This window comes from Stenella coeruleoalba (genome assembly GCF_951394435.1).
Source record: "Stenella coeruleoalba genome assembly, chromosome: 8".
Taxonomy (NCBI): domain Eukaryota; kingdom Metazoa; phylum Chordata; class Mammalia; order Artiodactyla; family Delphinidae; genus Stenella; species Stenella coeruleoalba.
In genome coordinates, this window is record NC_137154.1 from 63,068,970 (window position 1) to 63,083,413 (window position 14,444).

Below are 14,444 nucleotides of genomic sequence, written 5' to 3' on the forward strand. Positions count from 1 at the left end.
TCCTCCCCTCCAGAGAAGCAATCATGATAGTGAACACATTGAGGACTTACTTTGTGCAAAATATTATTCTAAGCTTGTTATGTGCTTTATCTCATTTCATCCCCACAATTCACCCTATGAAGAAAAGTTATTAAATTAGGGCTTCCCTGGTGGCGCAGTGGTTGAGAGTCTGCCTGCCGATGCAGGGGACGCGGGTTCGTGCCCCGGCCCGGGAAGATCCCACATGCGGCGGAGCCGCTGAGCCTGCGCGTCCGGAGCCTGTGCTCCGCAACGCGAGAGGCCCCCCCGCACAAAAGTTATTAAATTAAAAACAAAGTCATTTTTAAAAGAATATTATGTATTCATGTGTATATAAACATATTTATACACATATATAATGTAAGATAAACAATAATTCCCAATGCGTTATCTTTTTTCATATTCTTTTCCATTATGGTTTATTATAAGATGTTGAATATAGTTCTCTTGTTGTTTATCGATTTTCTTTATAGCAGTTTGTATCTGCTAATCCCCAGCTCCTAATTTATCCCTCCCCTACCCCCTTTCCCCTTTGCTAACCGTAAGTTACAAACAAACTCTCTCAATCCCACTTCTCCCTCTACTTACCTTTCCATAGTTTTCTTTCCCTTTACAGGACAATGTCTGAAAAGAGTTGTTCACCCCAGCACTGTCACCTGGAAATACAATGTGAGCCACAAATGTGCTGTCCTGCTCAAGTGGACACAAACATGAAACTGAGGCCCTTTCCCAACCTCCACTAAACCCCTTCTTCAGAGAACCGCGCGTGTAGTAAGCTGTGCTGATGTTTGCTGGTGCAGGGGTGCCGAAGGTGTCAGGGTAGGCAGAGGAGGACTTTATGCCGTAGCAATGCACAATACCTTTAAACTCAAACATCAGACACCCACTGTTTTAAAGTACCCATTGGTTACCCCACAAATGGGGAATTTTTTAAGATCCTGACCAGCCCTCAGCCTTGTAACATCTCCTAGGCTCCTCTTGTCTTCCCATTTCCCATGTTTCCTACTCTCCCGCTTCCACCCTCTGATTGCCACAGAGAACTACAGTTTCTTCTTTGTAGATGTTCAGCAATTTTCAGATACTTGATCAAAGTTCTCAGGAGTTCCAAGAGGGCTTCTCTTCAAAGGAATCTCCTCTTTTAAAAAAGCAGTTGTACTTATAAAAAGAAAAAAAGTTATTATATTAAAATTTTATAAATTTTACAAATGGTCAGTGGGATGGTGCAAAGATCTGTTATGTTCTATAGCAAGTAGGCTCAGACCGGAATATATGAGTAGAATAATTGGGTGAAGGTGGGAGGATATTGTGATAAGGGTAGGGTTGGATTGGGGTAGAGAGGTGAGAGTAGTTAAATGCATGGCTTTTGGAGTCAAATCAGACGGGGGACTGAGTCTTGCATCAGCCCAGGGCAATGTATACTTGTATGTCTGTACTGTTTGCTAAAATACTGAAATATTTCCATACTTCTTGATTAACAGCTGTTGCCCCAAGCCCCACAAGTGCATCCCTGCTTCCCAGGCTGCTCCTGCCCCTCCCTGGGATCCCCCATCCCACATCTCCATGATCTTTCACCGAATGGATGACTACCTGGGGTCTCCAAGACCACTTCCGGTCTCCATTCTGATAGATTGATATGCGGTTCTGCCATTTTACTAGTTGTGTGGGATTGGGCAGGTTACAGCCCCCTGAGGGCATTGGTTTCCTTATCAGCTATTAGGGAGAATACTAATACTACCTCCAAGGTGGTTAAGGGTCAAATGAAGTTCTTGTAAGGAGCTTGTTTCATAGCAAACAGCTGCCCCTTGCCCCTCAGTGGCTCTGCCTTTCCGAGCATGCTGCCACAGCCAGATCTGGGACCCTTTGCATGTGTTGCGGAGATTATTGCAGTTTCCTCCTCTGCTCCTTAGCTTCTCTGGCTGTTCTCCTGAACGTGGAGTTAGGAGGGTTTAAACTCTGTCACTTCCAGACTGTGTGACCTGGACCATATCACACATGGGGTCTTTGAGCTCTCTTTTCCTCATATGAAAAATAAGGATATCACACCCGCCCTGCCTATCCTCACTATGACGATTAAATGAGATTATGTATGTGAGAGCATTCTGGAAACTTCAGAGCTCTGATCAAATACAAACTATGGTTGTTATCTGGTTATCTCTTTTGTTGGAGTTCTGGTCGTAAACCCCCGTTTTTATATGGATTAGATCCTTGTCTTTTGTTTCTGTATCCTTTACTGATTATTCCATATTCTCTTCTCTTTTCTTTCCCAACTTCCCCATCCTCAGTCCATCTCAAGATGTGATCTTAGGTCTTCCTGTGGCAACTAGAAGGTCACTTTCTTTCAGAGGGAATGACTTAGTCTGTGTTTTACTTTTACTTGTTTTACTTTTTTTTACTTGTTTTACTTTTTACTTGTTTTACTTTTTTTGCTTTAAACTTTTCTGCTTCTGTTTTAAAAAATATAACAATTCATGCTCATTAAGTCAGTTAGTGGAGAGATTAAAAAAATAAGGCTAATAATCTCCCCTACCGAGTAGTCAGTGTTAAGTTTAGCCTTCTACATTTTTTCCTGTTCTCTATAAATATATTCAAGCAATATACACATATATATTTTTCCTTCCATTTTTGTAAATGAAAATGAGGCCTGTGAAATCTTACATATTACTCTGCAACCCAACCTTTCTTTAACCTAATAACGTGTCATTAATTTGTATTTAGGTCAGTACCTATATATGAAATTCATTTTTCTTTAATAACAGCGTACTATAATATGGATTATATAGTTTAACTTTTGCACCATTGATGAACATTCACTTTCTTTCCAGGTATTTTGCTATTACAACAATTCTGCATTAAGCATTTTTCTTATTTTTCCTTATACTGGTTGTTCTGTTTCTACTGGATAAATTCCTAAAAGTGAGGTTGCTGGATCAAGTGTATTTTAAATTTTAAATACTACCAGATACTGACACTTTGCTTTCTAAAAAAGTACAGCAATTTGCTTCCACCATCAGTCTTGGGAGAATCCTAGTTGCTTCCCCTCTAATCTTACTTCGTGTTCTTACTTTCTAGGCATTTAAAGTAAACTGACTTTTAAACCTATCCTTTAAAGAATTGTATAACAATGGCCAAAAAGCATATGAAAGGATTCTCAACATCAGTAATCACTGGGGAAATACAAATCAAAACCACAAAGAGATAGCTGCTCATTAACAAATGGTTTCCATGCTCTGTGAGAGTGTGGGGGTGACCCTTATTCAACTGTCAGCTGTCATCATTTGCACTGTTGGAACTAGAGGTCATTTAACATTTAACTCTATGTGTGCCTCTCTCCAAGATAAGAGGTATTCCATGTTTTATTGAATATTTACTTATGTGCACCTGTGACACAGGGATTCTCTACTCCAGTGAATAAAGGTGGCAAGGTAGGAATGTGAGATTTAAAATACGGCTGTGTTTATATTACACAATTTAATAATTTAATTCCAATAATATAGAATGCAGGAATGCCAACTCTATGGAAGTCTGAATGGAGTAAGCAGTCAGCAAATTGTTCATGTTTTCCCCTGCAAAACACCTATGCAGATGTAAGAAAATGTCTTTCACTATTTAGGATATATATATCAGTGTGACATACATGGATAAGATGGCTATCTTTTTTTTCTATGTTTTTTTTTCTGAAAAGAAAACATTTATACATTTGCAGAATAGTGTAATAAGATTTCATAAATGCAAAGATAAAATGTGTTATCATTTATCTTGGATTATAATATCTGTGGTTTAATTGCCTTGTGAAATGTCCAAAACAAGAACAATTATATATTTTTCTTACACCACATACACCATGAAACATTTAACAAGTACTTCTTTTAGACCATTCAAAAGGTTAGGAAGGAAGAAAATTGTCTATTCAGTATTAGATAAAACCATTAAGATGTGAATATATATGACGTAAAGAGGAAAGATAAAGGAAACTAGAACTGGCAAGGAAAGAGAGAGAGAAAGAGAGAGGGAGAGGGAGAGAGAGAGAGAGGGAGACTACCTCACATGTGTTAGGATGGCTATTATAAAAAAAAAAAAAACAACAGAAAATAGTAAGCATTGGAAAGGATGTGGAGAAATAGGAACCCTTTATGCTGTTGGTGGGAATGTAAATAGATATAACCACTATGGAAAACAGTGGTGGTCCCTCAAAAAATTAAAAGTGGAATTACCATGTGATTCAATAACTCCACTTCTGGGTATTTATCCAAAAGATTTGAAAGCATGATCTTTCAGAGGTATTTGCACACTTATGTTCATAGCAGCATAATTCATGATAGCTAAGAAATAGCAGCAACTCAAATGTCCAACCACAGATGAAAGGATAAACAAAATGCAGTATACACTTACAATGGAATATTACTCAGCCTTAAAAAGAAAGTTCTGACACATGCTACAATGTGGATGAACCTTGAGGACATTATGTTAAGTGAAATAAGCCTGCCACAAAAAGAAGACAAATACTGTATGACTCTGTTTATATAAGGTAATTAGAGTAGTCTAATTCATGGAAACAAAGTAGAATGGTAGTTGACAGGGGTTGGGGGAGGGATAAATAGGGAGTCATTGTTTAATGGGTTTAGAGTTTCAGTTTTGCAAGGTGAAAAGAGTTCTAGATATTGATTGCACAACAGTGGGAATATAGTTAACACTATATATCTGCATGTTTAGAAATGGTTAAGATAGTCAATATTATGCGTTTTTTTTTCTTTTAATTTAATTAATTAATTTATTTTTGGCTGCGTTGGGTCTTTGTTGCTGCGCACGGGCTTTCTCTAGTTGTGGCGAGTGGGAGCTGCTCTTCATTGCGGTGTGTGGGCTTCTCATTGCGGTGGCTTCTCTTGTTGCGGAGCACGGGCTCTAGGTGCCTGGTCTTCAGTAGTTGTGGCATGTGGGCTCAGTAGTTTTGGCTCACAGGCTCTAGAACGTAGGCTCAGTAGTTGTGGCGCACGGGCTTAGTTGCTCCGCGGCATGTGGGATCTTCCTGGACCAGGGCTTGAACCTGTGTCGCCTGCATTGGCAGGCAATTCTTAACCACTGCACCACCAGGGAAGCCCCTATGCGTTTTTTTTTTTTTTAACTACAATTTTAAAAAACGGTGAAAAGATAAAAAAGGTTATGAAAAAATATATATAATAGGTACCATTCCGTCGTTGAACTCCCATTGTGTGATAGGCATTGGCGCTTTCTGTATATTATCCTACTTAATCTTTATAGTGACCGCACAATAGCTACTGAATCAACGCTTGTTAGAGGATAATGGGGCCATGCTATTTTAGAATAAGTGAACCAGCACAGAGCACATTACAGTATTTTATCTATCGGCGGGTCCTGACACCTAGTGGCGGTTGGTACCTGTAACACAAGACCCTTCAGAGTAGGCAGGCTAAATCAAGGGTCACATTTAGTGAAGTCCCTTCCAGAATTTAATGAGAACTGACTGTAAGAGTTTCAGTTTGGCAAGAAATAGACACATTTATATTGAACCAGGTTTAAGGTGATTCACAGAGCAGTGACTACATGTTTAGAGACCAGTAATAGAAACACTTAACATTGGGAATGCTGGAACACTGTGCTTGAAGAGAGATATTATACTGCAGTCATTTCTTTGATGATGTGACCTTCACCAAACACGTTTTTTTTTTTTTTACTCTTCTTCACAACGTTAGATATTTTCTCGATTTCATTTTCTTTTGCTTAGTCATTTCTGTTTCTTTCCCCCTTTCTAACCATTCATTCATACACCTGTCTACTTTGTCTTGTAAAACATCTGGCAGAACTGGTGGGCGGACTACTGACAGCTGAGAGGCTGGACTGAAAGGAAGGAAGCAAAGTATAGGAAATCCATTTGAGATGAATCTTCAGATCAGTTAAATTAGCCTCAAAGGAAATTGATGGCTTTAAAGGCTGAATGTGTTAATTGGAAAAAGGTTTTAATCCTGCTAATTTAAACCAGGATTGAAGATGAAAGGTCCTAGACCCACAAATTATTTGCTAGGAGTTTCGCTATGTTTTTACAGTGTTCATGCCCCTTAGTCTATTTCAAAGAGTGGCGAACAAAACCAGGTTTTCTGTTTAACTTAGCATGAAAGGAATGGGGCTCCTAAGGTTGGTGCACACCCTTCCCAGTATTATGAATGGAATCTCAGACTCTTCTGTTCTCTCTAGGCACTTGGCAGACAGAAATGCTGAGCTTGAGCGAGTGAGCAGAATCTACCAAGACTTACAGGATGACTGGGAAAGGAGTGCTGTCTTGAAGAAGCAGCGGGACCTGGAGGAGAAGGCTTTCCAGCGGTAGTAGCTGACTGCACCTGAAAATCCCCTCTGCATCTTGTTAGTTTCCTCTAATCAGGGATGGCAGATAGGTTTTAAGTGTCAGCTTCAGTTTATTAGGGGTGGCTGCCTAGAGACCTTTGTGAGAAAAGAATTCTGGGTTCAGTGGGAAATACTGCTATGGTATGTCAGAAATGTCCGTTGTGGACATGGGATGGAGAATGCTGTGTTGCATGTTATATATTTGCCATCTCTGCCCTAATCATTGCCTCTGTGTAGTAGCTTCATTTTCACTTTGTGGAGGCTAGGGAGGCCTGGGGCTGTGTGCGAAGGAGGGTGGGAATTCTCTTTGGAGATAATTAGTTGGAAATAGGAAGAAAGTGTTTCTGTCTGAACACATCTAAGGCTTATGGGATGCTCTCGTAAGAGCAGAGTCAAGGGGTTGTGGGTAAGATTGGCAATTGGAAAAGTGAGATGCCCAACCAAGAACGTCTTCCTGAAATGTATTATATCCATGCTCACTTTCCCCAACTATCTATTTACAATCTAGAGTTGGGGAATCCAGATGTTTTGGAGAATTAACACTAACTTTGGAGAGGCAGCTAATCTTTTTGCCTTACTTTTCTTATTTCTAAGATGGGGAAAGTGAACATTTGCCTGGCTTGGCTAACACAGGAGTTTGGGGGATCAAATAAAGAGTTGGAAAATTATTACACTTTCAAAAATTAAAATACTTTACAAATGGAAGGTGTGATTTCATAGAATGTTGAAAACTTGAAGAAACAAAGTCTAGGCAATCAAATGTTATTAAAACCTGAATATACCAAAATGATATTTAATATGTCAATTATCAATGAATTTTTATCATAGAAAAAATTGTTATAGTGGATCTTGATCTGAAACTCTCCTTTTCCTTTTAGATTTTAAGGCATTTCTCACCTGTCTTTCTAATGGGTAGAACCCATATTTTGTGACAATGAAAGTATGACAGATGATGTGGAAAATAAGTTCCAAAGGAGAAGTGATGTTGTTTGGCCTAGGGAAGAGGAAAGGAAAGGGGAATTGGGTATTTCAAGCCATTTTCTCAATGTTGTGGGAAAGAAGGTAGAAGGCAATGAGATTAGTGTCAGGGAGGGAGATTTTAGTTGGATTTTGGAAGAAGGCTTGGCTAACATGGTGATAAAGGGTAGAGGAGACATGACATAACCTTGAGTGGCAGGATAGCCCAGCTGTTCCACGGACACGGCAGAGCAGTCCTCTCACCTGAAGACCTAGGCCAAGTTGTGGGCAGGGACTCAAGTGGACAGCACATAGGAAGGAGGAATTGGTTGGTGTTAAAAAGAAAACAAAGCAAAAGCAAAAACAAGGTTCACCTGTACGCAGTTTAGCTCATGATACTTGGTCCCATCGCCAAGGCAAGCCAGGTAGGTCTTCCCCTGCCTACTGCCAAGATTGTCCTTTTTCTTTCTTTCTTTTGATTTTTTGAATTTTATTTTATTCTCTTTATACAGCAGGTTCTTATTAGTTATCTATTTTATACATATTAGTGTATATATGTCAATCCCAATCTCCCAAGATTGTCCTTTTTCCTTTGAAGGCTGTCATTGATGCTTCTTTTTACAGAATCCCACCGTGTAGAAATTTTGATAACGTAGGGGAACACATCAGGGATTGCGCACATCCTGCACAATCGAGAAAAACTGTTGAAGTGGAAAACCAGTCACTGTCATCCCTTCATCTCTGCTTCTAGCTGCTTTCATCCTCTTTTTCTACGTCTTCACTTCCTCTCCTGCCCTTAACTCTCCAGAGGCCTCTGGCCCCCTGGGACTTTCCATTGACGTCTACGCTTCATTGTCTGCTGGGGTGTTAACCAGCAGCTTAATGGCTTGATCTCCCTCTCAAATGCTGTCTCCTGGGGAAGCCTGACAGGTAAAGGCGCATCCACGGGCCAAAGCCACAAATACTGAGGCTTTGGAGTCACCATCCCATTCACACTGGCTGAGTGACCTTGGGCAAGTCCTGTGTTCTCTGAGGGTTTACGTGGGTGTGGGGGGAGGGCTGGGGTCAGACTGTTGTGAAGGCACCATGCAGAGCCTTTTATTCACTAAGGAAGGAGGAGAAGCAGGAGACGCCCGGCCTGGGGCGAGCAGCAGGTAGCAGCAGCGTAGAGGGGAGAGACTACAGGTGGGAAATCACAGGTGGGCCGTAAGCTCCTGGAGAGCAGGGACCAGGTGTGACTTTTCTTTTGTATCCCTTCCATTGCACCGGCTTCCAGGCGAGGCACCCAGTAAGGACTCGGGGACGCCGGCGAATGACCCCTTCTTCTGCCTCTCCACAGGGCCCCCAGCAAGCTCTTCCTCCTGGACCAGTGTGAGAAGTATCGGCGGTGCAAGCAGTGCCAGAGGCGACCCTCCAACGTGGGCAAGAGCAACGTGTGGCCCCTGAATAAGTACATGCAGGGCTCCCTGCTGTTTGTATAAAACCCAACGTCTGGGCCTGCCTTTCCTAGGGAAAGTTTTTCTTTTTTAAACGTGCAGGGGTGATGGTGAAACTACATATTTGTACTTTAGAGGAGAAAAAAATATTGTGCCATTTGGGTGCTTTCAGGGGTAGAGGGAATTCCTACAGACAGGTTCTCCCATCTGTCCTCCTCCCATCCCGCCCCAGACAACCCTGCCGCCGCAGTCAGGCCTGGGAGGCGCGCCCAGCTTCATTCTGGCTGAGGGGGTGTTGCTGACCCAGCCCTGCCACTCCCTCTGTGACTTTGTCTAAGAAACTTCATCTTTTCCTCATCTATAATGAAGTGTCGTAATAAATACTTTCTCCGTGTTTGGGCATAACGATTCATAGTGGTGAATTTTTTTTTTTTTTTGCGGTACGCGGGCCTCTCACTGTTGCGGCCCCTCCCGTTGCGGAGCACAGGCTCTGGACGCGCAGGCTCAGCGGCCATGGCTCACGGGCCCAGCCGCTCCGCGGCATGTGGGATTTTCCCGGACCGGGGCACGAACACGTGTCCCCTGCATCGGCAGGCGGACTCTCAACCACTGCGCCACCAGGGAAGCCCCATAGTGGTGAATTTTACCACCCCTCCCCCAACTCTCGATTTTTTCCAGGCCTGGGGATGTGTGACCCTCCCAAAGGTAGGTTAGGCCATTTGCCTCCAGTGGCCAGTGCAATGCTTCTTGAATTTTCTAGCTGATAACACACCCGGGACTTGTTGGGACCTCAGGGAATATTTTTCTCTTGGTGATCTTCCGGCCAACCATTCCACCATCCAGGCATTTCTGCACCACGATCGACTGTAGGTTTGTTGTGTCCTGTGAGGGGAGCCTGGCTGCCTTGTCAGGGTCCATCTTCTTCTCTCATTGCTTCCCTTGCATCTATTCTTAAGCTGTATGTGCGGTGGAAGAGGAATAGCTTCCTGTTGAGGGACTGGTTTTCAGTTCAGGTGTATGTGTTCTCAATGCTTCATTTGCCTCCACCCTTTGTCTTTCCTCTCCCGGCCCTGTCCTACCACCTCAGGTGCAACAATTAACAAAGCAGAGTGATGTCTAGATTTCTGAGATACGAAAGCTGGCTAGAAAGTCCCTTAGACGCTTTGCTTTCTACCTGCCATATCGAGACATTGTTTTGCCCTACTCCAGATACAAAATAGGAATGTTTTGAGCCCTGAATGGTTAAGGGGAAAGTAGTCTACTCGAGTTGATATTGGGCAAATTTTGTTGCTAATGTTATCTTTTTCTATGGAAACAAGTATGCTCCCTGGTGACTGGAATTGTCTGGAACCTGCCCCCACCACTCCCTACATTACTACTTCCTTCCATTTCCTCAGAAGATCCCTCCATGCAGGTCCCATCCCTACCAAGCCATATTTAAAACAATAGCCTTTCCCCAGGACTGCTTGACTTGCTTGAAATTCATCCCTGCTCCATTCTTGGAGTATTCCTCTGTCTCTAATATATAATAAATGACTATAATAGTATTGTATGAATATTTTTTAAAAATATAGACCGCCTTGTCAAAGAAAAAAAAGATTTTAGGCAATATGTTTAGGTGGTGAAAAGATCTAACTTCATAGACGTTTTTACTGTAGGAACTGACCTTATAATTTATTACCACAGGTAGCAGTACTGACTCTTACTGTGTGCCAGGCACCAAGCTAGTGACCTGGAGATTAAGACCTCATCAGTCCCTGCCTGCCTTCAGAGCATTCACCATGTAGTGCAGAGGGGAGATGGGACTAGAAAATCTCCCTGTAACAAGGTAGATACCTGATAGCGCTTTGCATTTCTTGCTATGGAAGAGTAAGGTGGAGTCCTTGCGGTCAGGTTAGCCTGACAGGGAAAGCTTTTGGAAAAGATGAGACCTAAGCTGAGTTTTTAAGGAGAAATAGGTTAAGACGCCGTGCTTCCACTGCAGAGGGCCTGGGTTCGATTCCTGGTTGGGGAACTAAGATTCCCGCATGCCGGGCAGCCAGGAAAAAAAAAAAAAAAAAAAAAGCCCTGTGCTCCTGTCTATTGACGCTAAAATGGAGACATGGTTATGTGAGTTAGGTTATAAAACATAATTTTAAAAAATCATTCAACCATTTTAAGAATCAAATGTTACTACAGTCTTTCATTAAAACAGTTGATTTCATACAATAAAGAATGCACAGTCTTTTTTTTTTTTTGAGCAAGTCTTCCTAATTTGATATCTTTTTCACTGATCTTAACTGCTAATATTGTTTTAGCTCAAACTTGTTATGAGGCCACACTCAAATTAGAATGTCTTTTTCTAAATCAATTTGAATTACTATCATCAAGCTCTGTCATTTCTGGAACTACGACACTGCCAGACCAGCTTAATGTATCAAAGGATGCCCAATTTCAGGGGTTTTTAATGTTTTGGACGGTCACAGACTCTTTTGAGAATCTGATGGGAAATCTGGACTCTTTCCTAAAAATATGCACATTTTCATATACAATAGTTTGCATATAATTAGAGTTTTCCTAGATCACCTGGACCACAGGTTAAGAACTCCTGCTCTGGATGGCTTTCCTTCAATGTTATAACAAGCTCAAGTTATCAAAAGTGAGCAAAGTGTAGGACTTTGCTTTTGAAAATGCCCTTTCAGTTCTAGAGAACTATGTCCACTTTTGCCGTCCTTTTTGACTCTTCATAAAAATAGTGAGATGAGAATTGGAATGGCTGTTAGAAAGCACATACTCCAGTAGTTTTCAAAACTTTTTGAGTAAGACTCAATAAAGGAAATACATTTCATACTGAAACACAGAACCTATGCCCACACGTGTAATTGAGACAAAAGTTTTACAGGGTTATATTTACCCATCTGCAATGCATTTTGATAATTTCTATTTTATTTCATAAAAAAGTTTCTGATTAGACTGAACAAAATTGATTTAACAATCTACTAGTGTAAACAGATAATTTTCAGTTTGATAAACACAGTTTTAACCTAATTTTTCCCTCTCACAGTACTTCATAGTTTGCTGGAATTCATTCGTGGTTAAGATAGTATTATAATGGTATTCGACCGGGGGTTGAGGAATGTTTAGGTCTGATCTTGTCATAACCAGACTGTCTTGTTCTGAGGTACCCCAAGAAACTAAGGTAACTATTTGCCCCACCTTGTTAAAATCCGCTGGAGAATGTTGATCTTTATTTATTTATTAAGTATTTATTTAGAGCAAGCAAAATCTTGACGTTCAGGATGCAAGTGCTATCTCACCTTCTGTGGGTAGTCGTTGTGATGTCAGTTCAATTCTCAAAGTCTGTGTTTCTTTGGATCTGTTTTTCACGTGTGCCGCTTGGGAGTAAACCTGAGACTTGTACTAATTCGTACACAGAATTAGGGGATCTCTTTCTCCAGCTTTCTCCTCTCTGGAATTCCTTTCACATTCTCCAGTCTCTTACTCCCAGTCGTCTGGCTTTAAAGCCAGAGTTTCTCTTGGAGTTTTAGCTCCCTTCGCTCTCTCAAAGGGGAGCTAGTGGATGACAAGACAGAAACAGATAACAGAGATTCCTCCCACACTCTTCTGACCACGGGGTCCCTTTCCCTGCTTCCTCTGGCCAGGAAGACAGGACCTCTCAGGGTCTTAGGTGCTCGAATGCCACCACCACTGCTATTCCTGTTGCCACTGTGCAGCTTCGTGACTGCAGTTGGTCTTGGGGCCTACCAGGGAGGGGGAAAAAAAGGGCTTTCCCTCTATACTCTAGCTCATATGGAACGCTTTTCCTGCTTCTCTGGCTAGAAAGAGGGGGTTTCTCTTGAGTTTAGGCTTTCTGTGTCGTTCTGGATCGTAGATTGCTTTCAGGTCAAACCAGAAGAGGAATAAATTCCCCAGTAAATTCGTCACTACGCCAGTCATCCTTCAGCTTTTGATTTATTTACACAATCCCCTGCTAGTGTTTCCTTTTCAGAGTCCTCAGGTAGTTGCTTTTTATAATCTGTTCAGTTACGTCAGTTGAAGAGAAATGCTGTAGTGCCCTTACTCCATCTTGGCCAGCACCAGAAGCATTTTATTTTGGTTTTGAGTCTTTATTTTTCTTCCTTTCCCCTTTCCCCCAAATCAGGTGGTACCTCAGTCCTTTCATTTACATTTTATTAGTTAGGGTAGCACTATAACAGAGATCAAATACTAGTAGCTTAATCAAGACAGAAGTGCATTTTTCTCTCAAGAAACAGTCTAGAAGTACATAGACCCCGACAGTAGGGTGGCTGTACCAGCTTCTCCTGTGGTTTCCACCACTGGGTCAAGACAACTGCTCCAGGTATCATCTCCTAACTAGCAAGTAGGAAGAAAAGGGCAGGAGAGCAAGTGTGCTTTTTTTTTTTTTAAGTAGTATAACCTGGAAGTGGTACCATTATTTCTGTCCACGTCCCATTGGCCAAAATTTAATCACGTGGCCATACCATGCTGCAAGGGAGCTTGGGGAATGAAGTCTCTAGCTTGGTGGCCATGTGTGTAGTGAAATACTCAGGGAATGCTGATACTAAAAATGAGGGAAATGGATAGTAGTGGACAACTGCCAGTCTGCCATATCCTGAAATTTTGGGGGAAACAATCTACAAAATACCTAACAATGCTAGCTAAGATTCTTTTTAAATCTTAAAAAAATGTAAAGCTGCAAAAAAAGTCTCTAGAGGCAGACACAAAGTCGGAATTCAGAGAAGCAAGCATCAACCAATTACCTATGATCTAAGCCATTTAAATTAATGCTAGAGATAAATTTTTATTTTTGAAATAATTTCAAACTTACAGGGAAGATAAAAGAATGGTAAAAATATCACCCCCCATCCCCAGAACTAAGTAAGAGCAAGTTGCTGACATTTGCCCTATCACTTCTGAATACTTTAGAGCATAATGCCTTACAAATACATATATTCTCCCATAAAACCACAATATAACCACCAAATCGGAAAATTAACACTCATTTACCATACAATCCAAAAACTCAATTAAAATTTTGCCACTTGTCCCAGTAATGTCCTTTTAAGCAAAAAGATCCAATCAATGATCATGTGTAACATTTAGCTGATATGTATTTTTTTTTTTCCAGGAATATCACAGATGTGATGCTAGGTTCCTTGCACTCCATTATATCAGGTGGTACCCAGTTCAGTCTGTCCCATTACTGGTCACGTTAACTTTGATCATTTGATTAAGTGATGCTTGCCAGGTTTACCACTATCAAGTTGTTTTTTCTTTTGTAACGAATTGGCATTTCATGGTAGGTATTTTGAAAGTAATATCCCATTCCTCATTGAGTATCATCCACTAGTTTTAGCATCTATTGATGTTTCTTTGCTAAATGCATAATTATGATGATTGCTAAATACAGACTTTTCTAATTCCACCATTGCTGCTACTTTATTAGCTGGCATTCTACTATAAGGCAAAGTGTTTGCTTCTCCCTATTTATTTATTTATAGCAGTATAGACTTAAGGATTTTTATTTTATTCAATGACTAATAATCCAGTCCTATCATTGATATAAAAATCGTGATCAGTGGGAGCTCTTTAAGCTGGCTTCTGTTTTTTGTTTTGTTTTAAATAATTAAAAAAAAAACCTTAGAATGCTTTTAGAGAGTTCCTTGTACACTCCTCACC

The 14,444-nt window shown here is 41.1% G+C and overlaps 1 protein-coding gene across 1 annotated transcript in view; it reads left to right on the plus strand.

Annotated features, from left to right (window-relative positions):
* CCDC81 (coiled-coil domain containing 81) overlaps positions 1 to 8,998 on the plus strand; it is a 38,335-nt gene extending 29,337 nt beyond the window's left edge. Inside the window, exons 15-16 of the mRNA XM_079930482.1 lie at positions 6,207 to 6,351; positions 8,669 to 8,998. Of these exons, the coding sequence (XP_079786608.1) occupies positions 6,207 to 6,351; positions 8,669 to 8,810 (287 nt within the window). The 3' untranslated portion in view covers positions 8,811 to 8,998. The remainder of the gene's footprint in view (positions 1 to 6,206; positions 6,352 to 8,668) is intronic.
* Positions 8,999 to 14,444: the final 5,446 nt, after the last annotated feature.